At 44.6% G+C, this 18484-nt stretch overlaps 1 protein-coding gene across 1 annotated transcript in view; it reads left to right on the top strand.

Annotated features, from left to right (window-relative positions):
• Window positions 1-18484, top strand: part of Crybg1 (crystallin beta-gamma domain containing 1) — a 189229-nt gene that overhangs the window by 134868 nt on the left and 35877 nt on the right. The window contains 5 exon segments of the mRNA XM_028894929.2: window positions 3933-6252; window positions 10408-10455; window positions 10538-10656; window positions 13994-14153; window positions 16489-16628. Of these exon segments, the coding sequence (XP_028750762.2) occupies window positions 3933-6252; window positions 10408-10455; window positions 10538-10656; window positions 13994-14153; window positions 16489-16628 (2787 nt within the window).

Genomic DNA, 18484 nt, shown 5'->3' on the forward strand with positions numbered 1-18484 from the left:
AGGAAAGTAACCTGCGTGAATGATGCCCATTATTTGTGGAAGAGAGTGTGACGGAACCCAGAAACCTGCTAAGCCTCGCTGAGAGAAACCCGGCCGGACGCTCTACCTGTCGTCCAATCAGAAGACAGCAGTGGAAAAACCTGAAAAGTTACACTGTTGAGGGACCCGTAAACAAGTCCAGGAAGGGATCTCACAAAGGAGCTCTTCTCTGGGTCTGTGTCCTATCTGAACTGAGCCAAGTGTCTTTTTTCTCACTACTGGCTATTTTTTTTACTTGTTTCTTCACCAATGGTTTTATTTAAATATCTTCCGTACAGTGCCTATGTGGAAAATTAAGAATTTGATGTGGTTCTTTGGCCTGCCAGTCTGACGGGGGCTTTCAGACCCTTTAGTCCTGTTACCGCTGGATTTTAGGCAAAGATGTGGGCAGACTCTGATTTGTTTCTTTGATGGTCTCACCCTGTAGCCCAGGGTGGCTCCTAGCTCACCAAGTAGCTGAGGCTGGCCTGGAACTCAAGGCCATTCTGCTACTTTACAGGACTAGATGTGAGCCTGGCTTGGGGAGGGTGGGGTCATCTGGTCAAGGAGTTAAAAAAACAAACAACAAAACCCAAAAGACCCAAATATCCCTTGAAAAATGATGACTGAGTCCTGTTAGAAAAGTGATTTCTTCACATTCTCTATGGAGCACTGAAATTCTTAAAGGGATATGTTAAAACAGGGAGGCTCTTCCTTTTATAGCGTCGCCTAGGCCCTTTGGACTCCCTCTCACGTCATAATGAAGGCATTACAACAGGAATTACAGGAGTCTTCCTTTTAATCAGCCCCAACTGGGTTAATTGCAGTGACTCTTGGTAACACAACTTAATGGTAGAGAGTTTGAGTTGTAAAAGGTGTTTTGATCCTGTGTAAATCTTTAATGAGCAGATCTGCTTCCTACCCTTCAGGGAGCCATGGGCTCACCTGGGGTGCTTTCCACTCACGTCCCCTAGTGGGCTTTGATGTCCACTCGGTGCTCCTCCTCGTGCTGACTGGCCAGATTTTTTTTTTTTTTTTTTTTTTTAATATTCGGGGTATGTTGCCTTTGCTCATTAGTTAATTAATACAGCACTCGCAAACCCTGTGTTTCTTCTCGTCTCCCTGGCTCAGACTTCAATCCTGAAGCTTGCTTTTCTGTTTTTGCTTTTTTGAGACAGGGTCTCTCTCATATAGCCTAGCTCACTCTGGTTGCCAGGGATGACCTTGAACTCCTGATTCTCCTGCCTCCAGATTACAGGCAATGGCCACCAAGTCTGGATTTTATTTGGCTTTTAAATTTAAGATGTGAGCCGGCAATAAGCAAGCCTGGGTATTTAAGGAGATAATGGAGAAAGCAGTACCTAGAGAAATTTATGAACACATATCCAAATCAGGGAGCTAACCTGGGCTTCGCATCCTATCCCTCTGGAGGCTCAGCAGGCCCCACCTTCTTGGGACTCTGAGGTGTGTGATGCCAGTCTGGAGAGCTTGGGATTTCCTTATCTGTTAGACCCGATAACTCATTGAACAGAACATACGAGCTGTACACGGGGTAAACCAAATTAAGTAATTTGTCAAGTGCTTGGCAAGCAGTGGATTTTCCTTTACGACGAACTGACAAGCCCCTCTGTCTGCCCTGAGGAACACTTATATAAAATGGTTCATAAAAACAGAAAAGTGGGGATGATTTTGACTGACAGCAGCCGTGGGGAGCCTCCCGGGCCTGCAGCCTCTCTTAGCCCTAGAGTAAACCCTCAAGGGGACTTCCAAAAATTCCCTTAACCATAAGTTTCTGGTGAAATAAAAATGACCCTATTCTTTATCATTTAGGTGTTTTGTGTTACCTTTAAGTTACAGGTACAGAAGAGAATAGGCCAGAGATGTGAAATAAATTGGCTATGTTCACATGGATATTAGTGTGAGAGCCAGGGCTGGGGCCAGGGCCAGCAAATGCCAACAGAACACATTTTGTTTCTATGAAAGAACACACTGTGTCCATCCAAAGGCATTATTTCCAGTACTAAGTCATTAGACCTAAGAAATGTGAGTGAGAGGAGAGACTGCCTTAGAGTAAACAAGTTATGGTATAGCCATATGATGGAATTGTACACAGACATTAAAAAGCTTTTTAAGGAAGAAATTTCAAGGACCTGTAAGTTCTGAGGGTAACTCACCTTTTTTTCCTAGCAAGAGGCAAGCTGCCAAGCCCCTTGAACACGGCAGTTTCCATTCGAGTAAAATATTTATGCGTATGAAGCCGTTGGGAATGAGGCAGAATGTGCACAGCAGGTTTATGAATGATTAAAACTACTTTCCAGGTCAGGAGAGACAGCTCAGAGACAGAGTAAGGAGCTGAGTTCCACTCCCAAGACCCATGTAAAAGCTGGTGGCGGGAGTGTGTCTATAATCCCAGCACTCCTGTATCCAGATGGAAGCCAAGAAAATGCCTGGCAGCTCCCTGGCCTGAGAGCATGGTGTATGCAGCAGTGAACGTCCAGAGGCTTTTCTCAACATGGTAGAGGTGTGACACCCATGGTTGTCCTCTGAATCACACAGACACACACAGGCACACACATACATACATACATACATACATACAATACAAATTTCAGATAGTGGACACATCATACATTAGAAAAATTTTAATGGGATGGATGGCAGGAACAAAATGTCCTAAGAGGCAATACTAGATGAATATGTTTTATTCTTTTTTTAAAAAAAAGTTTTATTTATTATGTATGCAGTGTATGACTGCACGCCAGAAAAGGGCACCAGATCTCATAACAGATGGTTGTGAGCCACCATGTGTTTGCTGGGAATTGAACTCAGGACCTCTGGAAGAACAGCCAGTGCTCTTAACCTCTGAGCCATCTCTCCAGCCTTGAATATGTTTTATAATCTACCTTTTCAAGTAGTTTTTTAACAGCAGCTTAGTGGCTTATAACTGTTTTTTTCTTTTTCTTTTTAAAATTTTGATTTTTTTGTTTTTTGTTTTTTTGAGACAGGGTTTCTCTGTGTAGCTTTGAGCCTTTTCTGGAACTCCCTCTGTAGTCCAGGCTGGCTTTGAACTCACAGAGATCCTCCTGCTTCTGCCTCCCAAGTGCCGGGATTAAAGGCATGTGCCACCACCGCCCAGCTAAAATTTTAATTTAATTTGATGTGTATGGGTGTTTTACCTGTATGTGTTTACATGCATGCAATGCCCACACAGGCCAGAAGAGGGTGATGGATTTCCCAAGGAACTGGAGTTATAATTGTTTTTGAGTTGGCTTGTGGGTGCTGGGAATCGAACTCAGTTAAGAGTCAGTGCTCTTAACTGCTGAACCATCTCTTCTCTCCTCTCCCCAAGATAGTTTTTAAAAAATTATGGGATGATTGGGCCTGGTGGCTCATGCCTATAATCCCAGTACTTGGGAGGTAGAGGCAGGAAGATCAGGAATTCAAGGTTATCTTCAGCCAAGCAGTGAGCTCGAGGCCTGCCTGAACCACATGACACCTTGTCCCCCCAAAAATAAAGGTGAATAAAGCATTACAACAAAATAAAAAACACACAATTGATATCTGGGAAACTCATCTACATATTTAAAATATGGGAATGTATTAAATATTTAAATTTGTTTTAAAGTTTTTTTATGCCTTGTAATGTCTTCCAATTCTAGTGCCAATCACTGTGAATACATATTAATACTTGGTAAGTTAATAGCTTCTTAGACAGCTATATAATCTCTTCTGTCATATGCAAGTAAGAGAGCCCTTAAAAATACTCCCTAGTATTTGTAGGATTGTTTAGGAAGTGCCATGGAAAAGCAAATCTCCACCTGGAGGATACAGACTTTGTGGTCTTTTGTGAGCTGGTTTACATGTTCGGGTAACGTCAGGCTGGCGGCCAACTGTCTTTGCTTTTTTTCTTGCAGCCCCGCTAGACCCAAACATGTGGAACTAAATCTGAAAACCCCGAAGAATCCCGACAGTTTGGGAAATGAGCACAGTCCGTTTAGCCAGCCGGTTCATAAAGGAAACACTGCCAACAAAATCTCCTTATTTGAAAACAAGCGGGCTAACAGTAGCCCCAGACACCCCGACATCCGCAGCACGAGGAACAATCCTCCCTCTAATAAGACATTTGTTGGGAGGGCTAAGCTAAACCTAGCCAAGAAAGCCAAAGAAATGGAGCAACCTGAAAAGAAAGCCTTGTCAACCAGCCACCAGAATGGCCTGGTGGCCAAGGAACCATCCGCAGAAGCCAAGGGCACAGAAATCCCTAACTCCGGAGAAGACCTTCTTCCAGTCGCCAGAGGAGGGGGAGGAGAGCCCACCGAGGATCAGGTCCTCTGCCCTGAGCCTGATCAAAGTGATAAGGCAGATGTACAAACAGATGCTGCCTGTCCTTCACAGCTAGTACCCACTGCCGTGGTTCCTGTGACAGACCCTGAGCTCTCAGGAGAGGACCGCCCAGAGGCTGCTGACAGAAAAAAACATGTATTTGACAATGTGAGTAGTACAGCACAGGACATCCCTGCCGTTCTTAATGCCACAGAGCCTCCCCCAAAGCCACAGGGTGCATTTTCTGACTCACAGCCTGCATCTGAGTCATCCAGGGAGTCTTCTTGCCTGCCTTCTGCTCCCATTCCTGAGGACACTCTCCAAGATGGCTGCGTTCAAGTTCCCATACGCAGTTTTCCATGCGCTGATCTAAAAGTGTCAGAGAACCACAATGAATGTGATTTGCCGATGTCTCCTCACACTGAGAAAATGCCAGTCTCCAAACTTGGACGGGGAGAAGCCAGCCCCACTTCATCCCCAGAGCACAGCCCAGAAACTGTGGGGAATGAGTGTCCATCCAAGGTCCTCGTCCAGGTCCGGTCCTTTGTGCTTCCTGTGGAGAGCCCTCAGGATGTGAGTTCTCAGGTCACCTCAGAAAGCTCTGAAGTTAGAGAGGTGCATCTGCCAAGTTGTCACAATCATGAGTTTGAAGTGGTTTCCGTGGTCCCTTGTTCTCCCGAGCACAGGGGTGTACCCGGCACATCACCTGCGCACACCCACCGCAGAGAGGAGCGTGCGGCACAGTCTGGCCCGCACATCCTAGAGCCAGGACCCGAGAAGGCTCTGCCTGTCCAAACTCAGAGTCAGAGCAGTGGGACTACCCTGACAGCCGAGTTCAGCCCCAGCCACTCTCCCAGCAGCAAAAGTCATTCGGAAAGTCCCCAAAGGCCAGGCCAAAATGTCACCGGCCGGAATACCCCTACCAGTCTTTTGAACGTTTCTGCTAGTAGTGACGATAGTGTCCTTGATTCTTCTTCTGATATGGAAAAATTCACTGAAATTATTAAAAATATGGACAGCACAGTATGTGTGCCCCAGAAAAAAAAGAAGGCCAGGATCCCAAACTCGCCAGCGCCTCATTTCGCCATGCCTCCGATTCACGAGGACAGTTTGGAAAAGGTGTTTGATCCCAACGTGTTCACCATTGGCTTGGGGAAAAAGAAGGAGAGCCAGCCAGAGTTGTCGCCGGCTTTGCACTTGATGCAGAACCAGGACCCCTTATCCAAACTGAGAGCGAAGCGTGCCTCCACCGAGCAGAGTGTCCTCTTCAAGTCCTTGCACACTAACACCAATGGGAAGAGTGAGCCTCAGCCCACGTCAGACATGAATGACAAGGAGAACAGGGACATCACCAACCTTGGAGTGAAGCGGTCGAGGCTAGAGAAAAGCACGCTGTTCTCAAGCATGCTTTCTTCTCTGCCACAAGACAAGATCTTTTCTCCCTCTGTGACGTCAGTCAACACCATGACCACATCTTTTAGCACTTCCCAGAACAGCTCTGTACCTCAGTCTTCAGCGGCACAGCCCAGGAAGGAGGGAGACCCGCCCTGTGGCTCAGACAAAGAGCAACCACATCTTGCACCCCACAACTCCTTAAAGGTCTTCAATTTCAACTCATCAAATACATCTCATCCGAGTTTGAAAAGTCCAAGCCCCATGGAAAAGCAGAGAGAGGAGAGCAAGGAAGACCTGAATTCTCGGAGCAACCTACCCTTGCCAGAGTACAAACGTTCTGACTTACCCACACTGAAGAACTGTGATGACATGGAAAAGCCTAACCTTATCGAGAATGTTCTTAAGTCAAATGTGCCGAACATTGGGGCCACTGACACAGACGTCTTGGGCCTTTTCAAACTCAGCCGGTATGACCCAGGCCTTTCTTTTTCTGGAATTTCATTAGCAGATCCCATGGTAAGTACCAACTGTTACTTAGTTGGTGTTTCTAAGACTAGGAGGCAGTGAGGGGCTCGGGCTGTGTTTAAAAGGTGGTTGTTTGTGTGCAATAGTTTCCTGTTTGTTCACCATGTAGTTTTGTTTTATTTATTTTTGTTGGTGGTGTTTTTTTGTTTTGTTTTGTTTTGTTTTTGAGACAGGGTTTCTTTGTGTAGGCTGTCATGGAACTATCTCTGTAGACCAGGCTGGTCTTGAACTCACAGAAATTCACCTGCTTCTGCTTCCCAGTGCTGGGATTAAAGGAGTGCACCACCAACCACCCAGCTTTTTTTTCTTCACCAAATACTTTTAAATCTGTATATGAGGAACTCTGAGGTTCCAAGAAAGAAAAGACACCCTCACCCTGAAACATTTGTGGTCCAGCAGGGAGAATAAGTTATGTGTTTCAAGGCATTTGTGAACGTCTATGTCATACTATAAGAAGTATTGAAAAGATGCTTTGAGAGTTCAGAGACCTAAGAGACCCGTTTTCTTCTCCGTAAAACACTCAGCGCTATATTTAGAATTTTGAAGATGTGTGAAACAACTTCCTCTATTTGCAAAGGCCCCACCCAGCCAAAGGATGTCCCCTTCTCCTTCCTCCTATGCTGTGGGGTTTCACTCATTCCTCCACAAGCATCCTTGCTCATGCTGGGTAGTTGGGAAAGTACCTAATGGAACCTCAAGTTAGGAGCATAAAGTTTGGTTTGCATGGATCCTTTCCCTCGGTGTAACAGAGAGAACTGCAAGATACAACTTTGATTTTTTTCCTCTCTGATCTGGCTGGTTTTCTCTTTGCTGGTGCTGAAGACTGAACCCAGGGCCTTTTGTGCTAAGCACGCTGCTGCTGGTGAGTCTCTCTCCAGCTGTTTTCATGCTAATTTGTGCCCTTCTGCTTCCAAGCTTGCTATTTAAAAGTTGGAGGGGATTGTACATGTCACTTGCTTTGCAGTGGCCCAGCTGTGAGCCAGCTGCCAGGCAAGTGGAGAGGAGACCACAGGAAAGACCTGGCCCTCTCTTTCACCTGAGCAGGGCGCTGTAGCAGCAGTGAGTTGTGGTGGCTTTTGCTGTAATCCCATCATGGACTGTGATTTTGGAGGTGTTTTCAAAATAATACAGTTGGCTAGTTGTGATGAAGCATGTCTGCCATTACAGCACTCAGGAGGCTGAGGCAGGAAAGTTCAGGGGCCTGTCTGAACTATATAGCAAGACTACACACACGCACGCACACGCGCAATGCACACACATACGCACGCACGCACGCACGCACAGGTTTTCAGCAGTACTACATGAAGATCTTTTTTCATAGATTCTGTAAACTAGTAGGTTTCAAGCTTTTGCAGTCCTAGGACCCACTTTCTTTTAAAGATTGAGAACTCCAAAGAGCTTTTGTTAATTTGGGCAATGTGTCTGTATTAGAACTTGGTCCTGGGGACACAAATCACCAGAAAACAGACACGCAGGTCCTGTAGCCTTCAGAGTGAAGATATGCCTCACGGAGAAAAGGACCAGAAAGGGCAGATAACCTTTTGTTGCTATGAAAATAGCTTTGAACTCATGGGGTGCCATGAAAGCTTCTTGGGGACAAACCTCCCCGTCTCCCCTACTCCCACTTCCCCTGCCCCCAGCACTGGGAACGAGCCCAGAGCTACACACGCGCCTATGAAGCTCTCCAGCCTCCCTTTTACTTACAGTCTCACTAACTTACCCAGGCTGGCCTTGAACACGTGTTCTTTCTGCTCCAGCCTTTGGATACAGGCATATTGGCCTGGTCTCCTGGGGCGGTTTCATCACCCTTTGACTATCAACCTGTACCACATAGAAATCCTAAACGTTTTCTAAAAACAAAGACAAAAACAAAAAACCAGTGTCTCTCAGGCACAAAATTTCTGCCAGTCCATTTCCCATTCATTATGCCATTGTTCCTGTTAATTATTCTTAGATCATTTATTATTTGGCTGTAACTTGACAGAACCTGACTTTTAAAAATAGTTTTTTCTCAGGCTGGAGAGTTTGCTCAATTATTAAAGCTGTTGCTTTGCAAGCAACAGCAGGCATGGGGACTGGTTGGTCCCCAGAACCCATGTAAATGGTGTGCGTGTGCGTGTGCGTTTCCATGACCCACCTGTAATTCCAGTGCTGGGAAGGGCAGAGACAAGGTCCCCAGAGCAAGCCTGTTAGCTAGACTAGTCCCACCGGTAAGCTGTGGATTCAATTGAGAGGCCTTGCCTCAATATATAAGGTGATATATAAAGTGATAAATGACAACTCCCAAAGTCAGCCTCAGGTCTCCATGCTCATATATGTGTGCTCACACACATAAACACACATGCACATTACACACATGTGAAACAGGAAAAAGTAGTTTCTCTCTGAAGCCAAGCCAGACAGCATGAAAGATGAAATAGTTTTACTGGCTTCTAGGAGATATATATATATATATATATATATACATATACATATATATATATATACATATATACATATATTGGTTTGGTTTTTCGAGACAGGGTTTCTCTATTAAGCTTTTTTTTCAAGCCTGTCCTGGAACTCACTTTGTAGACCAGGCTGGCCTTGAACTCACCGAGATTCACCTGCCTCTGCTTCCTGAGTGCTGGGATTAAAGGTGTGCGCCACCACTGCCTGGCCGGCTTTTTATAATTTTTTCCAAAATGTCTTTCTTCAGGTCTTAGGCTTTGCTAGTTGTAGTTTATATTTAATGTATTTCTTGGCTTTTGTTTTAGATTTTAGGTCTTTCCTTCAGTTTACTGACTTCTCCTGTGTGCACACAGCAAGTCAGCCCATGCTGTTTTCTTTCCAATAATCCACCGGGGCCGGGGTGTGGGTGTGGGGTGGGGTGTGGGGGGGGTGTGCTCAGGCCTTGTGGTCATAGTCCATTGGTGTGAGGCAAGAGGGTGTGATCAAAGGCAGACCTCAGGATTGGCATCCTGTTCAGCTGGGAAGTAGCCCATGTTTTGTAATATTTTTACATGTATAATTATTATTTTTATTATCTTGCACGTTACGGGTTTTACTGGTCTTGCCAGGTGATCTTGAAAATGATTACTTCTGAAGCCATATAAAAAGGTACTTTGTCCATCAAAAAAGGAGAGATTAAAAATACCATGTGCAGGACTGGCGAGGTGGCTCAGTGGTTAAGAGCACTGGTTGCTGTTGCAGAGGACCTGAGTTCAATTCCCTGCAAATGCCTGGTGGCTCCCAACCATCAGTAACTACAGTTCCAGGGGAGCCAACACCCTCTTCTGACTTCCGTGGACACGTGTCACATGTACATACATGCAGGGAAATAAAACATTCATACCCAAAATAAATAAATCTTTTTAAAAAGTACCACATGCCATGTACATTGTGAAATATATTATACCTCCTCTTTTTTCCTTTTTCTCTTGCTGTCCTGGGGATTGAACCCACAGCCTTGCACATGCTAGGTGAGTGTCGTGCCACTGTGCCACAGCCCTGGCCCACTTTTTACTTTTTTGTTTCGATACAAAAATGTCTTGCTAAATAAACACTTTGTAGCCTAGGCGGTCCTTGGGTTTGTGATCCTCCTGCCTCATCCTTTCCCATAGCTGCAGTCGCAGGAGAGTGCTCATAGGCCTTGCCGTGCACAATTTCGTTTAGACTAGTACTTGTCACATGATGGAGAGGTTACTGTGGCAACACAGTGTTTATAGATCTAAGGAGGGTGTGCGTACGGACACATCAAATCCACTTCTTTCTAAATAAATGACTAATGTAGTCCATTTCTCTCTTTGTTCTTCTTCTTTTTAATTTGAGGTTACTCAGATTCTTTGAAGAGAACCTGGTTAGTCATTCGGTGAACTGATGTAAAGCATAGTTCTGACTTTTGGGCCCTGAATTTTCTGGTATTGGTGGAAATACTCTAGACATTTTAATGAGTAGAAGCTAGAATGGCAAATTCATTTGGAAAATCTGGTAGTTTAATCATGTAAATTCAGAGGGAACACTAACATAATGAGTGTAAAGCAAGGTATACTTCAGTACTGACAAACGATGGAAATAAATATGCTCTGACTAAAAGGCGCTCAGGTGGAGGACAGCTCCCCTGTCATGCTGTAATTGTTTACTGTATTCTCATTCCTCTGATTGCAGACTCTTAGAGGAGGTGTGCATAATAAACTCAATCCACGGCCTGGGAAGGTAAGGTTACTTCAGTTTCTGGTCCAGGTTCTCTCTCGTCTGATGAAGGGACAAAAATGCTTCAACTTTCTTTTCCTTGCAGATTGTGATCTTCAGTGAGCCTGATGTCTCTGAGGAGTGCATAGAGGTGTTCCGGGACATGGAGGACTGCAGCTCTTGGCGCCTCTCCCCGGTGATACTTGTGAAAGTTGTCAGAGGATGGTAAGAGTGCAGTGCAGCTGCAGGGGTGTTAGTCCACTGCAGTGCAGCTTGCAGGGGTGTTAGTCCACTGCAGTGCAGCTTGCAGGGCTGTTAGTCCACTGCAGTGCAGCTTGCAGGGCTGTTAGTCCACTGCAGTGCAGCTTGCAGGGGTGTTAGTCCACTGCAGTGCAGCTTGCAGGGGTGTTAGTCCACTGCAGTGCAGCTTGCAGGGGTGTTAGTCCACTGCAGTGCAGGTGCAGCTTGCAGGGGTGTTAGAGTGCAGTACAGGTGCAGCTTACAGGGGTGTTAGTCCAGTACAGGTGCAGCTTACAGGGGTGTTAGTCCACTGCAGGGGCAGCTTACAGGGGTGTTAGTCCAGTACAGGTGCAGCTTACAGGGGTGTTAGTCCACTGCAGGGGCAGCTTACAGGGGTGTTAGTCCACTGCAGTGCAGTGCAGCTTGCAGGGGTGTTAGTCCACTGCAGTGCAGGTGCAGCTTGCAGGGGTGTTAGAGTGCAGTACAGGTGCAGCTTACCACAGGAGTTGGCTTTCTCAATTACTATTTGGACCTCACTGCTTACTTATGAGTGAGTCTTTCTCAGCATAATCGACTTAACACACCGTTGGTGGTAAGATAAGAACGAGAGTCTAACACATGGCTTTGATTACAAAAGTGATATGTGTTCATGATAGACAAATCAGAAAAATACAGTAGAGCAAACTTACTTTCCCGTATATCTCCACATAACATTGCTTCGGATGCATTGGGGCCCGTCATATGGTTTTGACTCATGAGTATCTAACGAGGTGGCTAGGGGCTGGAGCAATGGGCTTAGTGGTGAGGACACTCTCAGCTCTTCTAGAGGACCTGGATTTGGTTCCCAGCACCCACATGTTGGCTCAACACTGTAACTCCAGTCCCATGAGATCCAGCATCCTCTCCGGGCCTCTGCAGGTACTTACTGCATGCACACAGTGCCCAGACAAACTTGCAGGCAAAACAACACAAAATCCAAACGTGTAAAAATAAGTAAATCTTTTTTTTTAAAACCTGTTAAAAAAAAAACCTCCAAGCAGAGCTGGATGTGGTGGCTCATGTCTATAATCCCAGCACTCAGGAAGCTAAAAGAAAGTTGCTCTGAGTCCCCAGCCAGCCTGGTCTTATGTATCAAGACCCAGTATCAAACATGCACATACATGCACGCATGCACTCACACACTCGTCACAAAGCTGGCAAGCTAGTTCAGTGGGTAGAGGTGAGCTGAGCTCCATTCCTAGGACACACATGATGCTGGAAGAGAACTGATTTCCACAGGTGCCCTCTGATCTCCACTTGAGAGTCATAGTTCATGTGCACAGGCACATACAAACAAATACATTTAAAATGTTGAGACAAGATCTCACTGTGTACACCAGAGTAGCCTTAAACTAACAGAGACTGATCTGCCTGTCTTTGCTTCCCAAGTGCTGGGTTAAAGGCATACACCACCACACCCAGGCAATAATTAAAAAATGAAATAAACCAAGCACTGGGGAGACAGAGGCAGGCAGATCTCTGAGTTCAAGGCAACGCTGGTCTACAGAGTGAGTTCCCGGACAACCAGGGCTACACAGAAAAAACCTGTCTTGAAAAACCAAAATAAACAAACCAAATTTATAGGGAAAGATAAATAAATTTCTGACAGTTCAGTGTTGAAGTAATCTAAATTTTTAAGAGATTGAAAATGTAAATACATTGGCAGTTTCTTTCTTTCTTCTTTTTTTTTTTTTTTCTTTTGGTTTTTCAAGACAAGGTTTCTCTGTGTAGCCCTGGCTATCCTGGAACTCTGTTGACCAGGCTGGCCTCAAACTCAGAGATCCACCTGTCTCTGCCTCCTAAGTGCTGGGATTAAAGGTGTGCGCCACCACTGCCTGGCTACTTTGACAGTTTCTAACTTTTTTTTTTTTTTTAACTGCTTGAGTTGTTTCTCAGAAATGCACAGGGTGCTGAGTAAAGAAAACTACAAACAAAATCAGAATATCTTGTTTATCTGCACTGTTCATGTACACACCGGGCTGAGGTCACGGTGGCAGGCATTAAACACGAGTCACTCGGGGACTGACCTCACACATGCGGGGCAAGGCAAGCACTTGACCGTGGAGCTGTGTCCCCAGCCACCTTTTTACATTTTGAAGCATCATTTTGCCAAGTTACCAGCCTGGCCTTGGATTCACTGTGGAGCCCCAGGTGGCTCCTCTGTGGTCCTTCTGCCTCATTGCCTGGAGTACCTAGAGTGACAGATATATACCACCAGACCCAGCTGAGATCTAAAAAGTTGTGCTTTTTAAAATCTCCACCTGACTAGTTATGCAACATCTTTTCTAACAGGACTTTTAATATTTGAATATATGTTTCTAAATAGTGAACATATTCACTAGAAAAGTAAAATGTCCTTTCATTATCAAATTGGAAAACTGAAAGTTATGCTAGATACAAAGTTCACAAGACAGTTTTGTTTGTAGTAGGAGAGTTACTGTCTCTTTTGCAACCTTTTTTTGTTATGTTTTGATGATTTGTTTTTGTTTTTTTTTCTCAAGACAGGGTTTCTCTGTGTTTTTTTAGTGCCTGTCCTGGATTTCACTCTGTAGACCAGGCTGGCCTCGAACTCACAGAGATCCTCCTGGCTCTGACTCCCGAGTGCTGGGATTAAAGGCATGCACCGCCCGGCTGATGATTTATTTTTAATTATATGTATGTGTGGGTGTTTGTGAGGGCATGTAAGTGCAGGTGCCCATGGAGTCTAGAGGTAGCAGATTCCCTGGAACTGGAGATAATAGGTGGTTGTGAGCCACCCAGAACGTGTGCTGGGAATCAAACTTCAGTCCTCTGCAAAAGCAGTCCTCACTCGTAACCGCTGGACCATCGTCCTGACCCCCTTTTAGCAACTCTTACTAGCTTTGTGAAGGTGTGAGCCCTGGCCATGTGCTGGGCTGTTTTTCTTGGTGCTGTGTGGTTGCTGGGGAGAATCTTTTTGTTAACATACATATAGTCCTTTGTATCAATATATCCATTGATTCAACTGTGATGTATGCATTACAGTCCCTCTAAGAGAAAGTTCATCCAGAGACCACTTGTGATTACTGGTCAGTCTCCACTCTCAGTTCCATGAACATGGGCACAGTGATAACTCGAACATCCTTCAAACACCTGTATAGTTTTTTAATTATCTGAGGCTTGATAAGACCCAGTGAGGTTGGTCTTAAGGAGAGCTTAATGCTATTTCTACTAGTTACTGATGTACAGTATGTATTAGACAGAATTAAGTAATCACACCTGCCTCATGGTGACAGATAATGGCTTCTCTGTGTTTTGTTCTCAGTTGGATTTTGTATGAGAAAGCCAATTTTGAAGGGCACTCCATCGCTCTAGAAGAAGGTGAATTGGAACTCTCTGGTCTCTGGGGCATGGAGGACATTTTGGATGAAGAAGCAGAGTCTGATAAACCTGTAGTAATTGGTTCCATCAGACACGTGGTCCAGGTCGGTTATGGGGAATGTAGACTTCATTCAACATGGGGAGATGGGTGTCAGAGTTAATTTTACTTTAGGGGAATCTTTATTTTATAAAAAAAATGGGAAAATATTTGACTGATAATCTTTGGATATGTGTTCTATAATGTAAATATTTGTATACCACAAATTAACTAGAAAAGAAACATTCTAATCATTAGAAATTTTTTCATGATATATCTATGAGGTGAGATTTTTCACTCTCGTTTCCACTCACATCCCAAAGAAGCACTTTACTACGTAACCTGGCTGTGATGAATTCTCTATGAACAGACTGGTTTTTTTCTTTAGATTTATTTTACTTTTTATTTGTCTGTGTGTCTGCACCTGTGTCTGCAAATATGTACACAGGTATCCATGGAGGCAAGAAGAGGATTTGGGGTCCCCTGGAGCCAGTGACATGGCTGCCGGGACCCGAACTCTGGTCCTCTGGGATGCAGCACGTGCTCTAACTGCTGAGCTACCTCTCCAGTCCCTTGCTTAGGTTTTCGATTGCTGCATGAAGTTCTGCTTTCCTTGAGGCACTTAAGGATATTTTACTTTAGAAGGGCAATCTAGAAATAATTTAGTTGATAGCTCAACTCAGGTTTTATGTGGATTTCAAAATATTATTTGAATCTCTCTGTGTGTCTTTGCTTCCTGGCTGCCATTAGGTGACCTTGCACTACTCACATGTGCTTCCATGGTATCCAGGCTCATCACAGGTCCAAAGCAATGACCCTTGAACCTCTGAGCCCAAATAAATCTTTCCTCTAAGCAACAGCAGAACCCCAGATTATTTGAGTTATTTGAGGTCAGTTTATAGAGGTGGGTAGAAATTCCTGCTTACTTTTGAGGAGGAAGGTATTGCTAACATCTTTCTTTGTAAACAGGTAATTTCTGGCATCTTACAAAAGGAAGATCATAACTTTATGCCATAGAGGTGGATGTTGTTGAGTGCAGTAGAGAAAAGTGGAAGGGTCTAAAGGGAGATGAGGAAGGATGGGAAACAGTTTTTGGCAGAGAGGAGCCTACTTCCTAGTTCAGTGTTTCCTTTTGTTTGCTTTAAGACAGCCTTGCGTAGCTCAGGCTAGCCTTGCACTACTTCCTGATCTTCCTGCTTCCACACCACGTGCCAGGACCTGGGTATGCGGCATCATACCCCAGGTCAACACTTCTGAGTGACTTAGATGATGATCATTATTTATCTTTTAGTGGGTGTTGACACAATCTGGCTGTGTAGCTTATTGCTGCTGTGTTGCAGCAATCCTCCTGCCTCTGTACGTTCCTAGCCCCCAGAATTACAGGCATCACCACCATAGCCCGTAGAGTACATAGAGTGGTAAGCCATTATGATAGGAGGAACACTGTGTTATCACTTTCTGTGATGAGTATTTTGCTTGCATATACATCTGTGCACCACATGCATGTCTGGTGCTGTAGCCTCCATGTGGGTTCTGGGAATCGAACTGGGGTCCTCTACTACAACTACAAGTGTTCTTAACCACTGACCCAACTCTGCAGCTCCAAGGAACACTATTTCAGGGTGTCCTCTCAGTGGAGTATTTTACATATGCTGTACATTTACACACACACACACACACACACACACACACACACTCTCTTATATATTGCAGCACACACCTCCATTTTGATACACCCAAGGGCATGGAACAGTGGCCAGAATGAAGAGATTTATAAAGTGCTGTGGGTGTATTTTTTTTTTCCTACATTTTCAGCCAAACCAACATCCTAAAGCTCTAGTCATAGTCATAGAAAGTCACTATGGAGGGATTATGGGCATAGAACTATAGTTAGGGAAGAACCTAAGTGCAGATTTAGACTAGCCAAAAGTCCTCTGACCAAGGAACGCCGAGTGAGGATAAGAGAAAGATGTTTCAAAATGCCGAGAAAGTACCTTCCTGGTGACGCTTGAATGTAACTCTGAGATATGTGATCACAGCAGGATGTCTGACCCAACAGAGCCACCGTGTTGTGTAATGAGTGTAAACAGGAAAGGAGAAGATGAAGTGGCAGTGCCCCGTGAGTTGTAGATGTATTTAAAGTGTATTTAAGGGACTGGAGAGCTGACTCAGCAGTTAGGAGCACTTGCTCTTCCAGAGGACCCGGGTTCAGTTCTCAGCACCCACACTGAGCATTTCGTGACGGTAACTCCAGTTCCAGGTAAGCTGATACCCTCTTCAGGCCTCCACCAGCACAAGGTATACATGTGGCACGTACATAGATTCAGGTGCTCTTATTACAAGTTCAATGCACAATATATTAATTATATATGTAATATGTGTGGTTTTTTTTTTTTTTTCAGGATTACAGAATTAGTCAAATTGACTTGTTTACAGAGCCAGAAGGGTTAGGACTCCTGAATTCTTACTTTGATGATACTGAGGAAATGCAAGGCTTCAGTATGATGCAGAAGACGTGTTCCATTAAAGTGCACTGGGGCACGTAAGTCTTCATTTCAAATGCAGTTTAATGAGGGTCCATCAGGAACACTAGAGGATGCAGGTATCCAGTATGGGGATCCAAGCTCCTGTCACCATGCTTATGCTTTCCCTGCCGAGGCCTCCCCCCAGCCCGCCCGCCCCTTCTCCTGTGCTGTGTGGGGTTCATCTTAGGCATGATAGGCAAGCGCTCTACCACTAAGCTATATCCCAGCCCTGGAAAACACATTTTTCACGTAGGATTCTTCACTTATCACAGAGAAACCCGGCCCCTCAGTGCTGAGGAGCAGATTAACATTCATGATAATTCAGTGTTTCAAGTGCTGCGGAGCAGATTAACATTCATGATAATTCAGTGTTTCAAGTGCTGCGGAGCAGATTAACATTCATGATAATTCAGTGTTTCAAGTGCTGCGGAGCAGATTAACATTCATGATAATTCAGTGTTTCAAGTGCTGTGGAGCAGATTAACATTCATGATAATTCAGTGTTTCAATGCGATGAGTTCAAGCTGAACATGGTTCTTTCTCCGTTGTTGCACAGTGCTGTCGTGTAGCCTACACAAGCCCCAGGAAACCGTAAGAATGTTTTGAAGGAAGTGGGAATATCTGAGACAGGGGAGATGAGGATAAAAACTGGAGGCACAGGACAGAAGATGTCAACTTTAAAGTGGAGCTCAAAGCCCCGGCACCTGGGAGGGATCTGCTGAAATGCTAGAAAAGTCCCTATCAAAGTTGCTAGACATTTTATATAAAAATTGTTTTCTTTAGAAAAGTTATTAAATTTATTTTTTATTTATTTATGGTATATATGGCATGTGTGTAGACGTGTGTGTATGGGGCATGTGTGTGCTGTGGGGTTTGTTTGGAAGTTAGAGAACAACTTTCAGGAATCAGTTCTCTCTTTCCATGTGGGTCCTGAGTATGGAACTCAGGTCATCAGGCTTCCTTACCCCACTGAGCCATCTTGCCACTCAAATCTCTTCCTTTTTAACATTTTATTCTCGTGTAAGTTTTCTGAAATGCATAATTAGTGCAATGGTAATGTATGTAATATATAATTATTTACATATTCAGATAACATTGACAAGTTTTTATGAATGGGATGTGCAGCCACAGGTTTCAGAGTCTATCTGGTAAAGCAATCTAGGATATCTCCGAACGAATGAGAAAGTGCTCCTTAGTCATGCCTTGGCGTTCTGTTGGCCACTATGAATCTTAGTTTGCCATTGTTGTTATCAAGGGGAAGTGGTTTGATTGTGTAGATAGGAGGAATTGTGTAACCTGCAGATCACAAACTCTGATGGTCAGTCCCCAGAAATCAAGAACTGAACACGTTCAGGTGTCTGTAGGAAGTGTGACTGTGGAGGCTTTGACTTGGAGAGGGTAGCAGCCATCTCTGAAGAAATGAAGTGGAGAAGTCCCGCTCGTTTTCTGGTGTTCCATAGCAGTCCTGAGGGACAGAGCTAGAAACTGGAGGAGTAGGCGTTGGCTTCCTAATGGTTGAAATGAAGGTGGGCTGCCTTGTTCGGTAGAGTTTCCTGTCAAAGGAGGCATTCTAGGACAGGACAGATAATGTTTTATCTAGAGCTCTGTAGGAGGAAATACGGTGTAGATTAGCTGCCTTTATGACTGTTCTTTTGTGTGTCTAAAGATTTGAGTATACCTGGAAAAGCTATAGTAGGTAAATGTACAGTTGAAATAAAGTATCCAAGGAAACAGGTTAAGAATGAGCACCCTTCCCCCAGCCCTCCAGCAGTCACGTGTGCGCCTTCCATGCCTTGGGGATGGAAGAAGCGCACTCTTAAGAAACAGCTCTTGGGAAACAGCTCTCTGTCTTAGTCCATTTTCTGTGGCCATG

This window comes from Peromyscus leucopus, chromosome 8a (assembly GCF_004664715.2).
Source record: "Peromyscus leucopus breed LL Stock chromosome 8a, UCI_PerLeu_2.1, whole genome shotgun sequence".
Taxonomy (NCBI): domain Eukaryota; kingdom Metazoa; phylum Chordata; class Mammalia; order Rodentia; family Cricetidae; genus Peromyscus; species Peromyscus leucopus.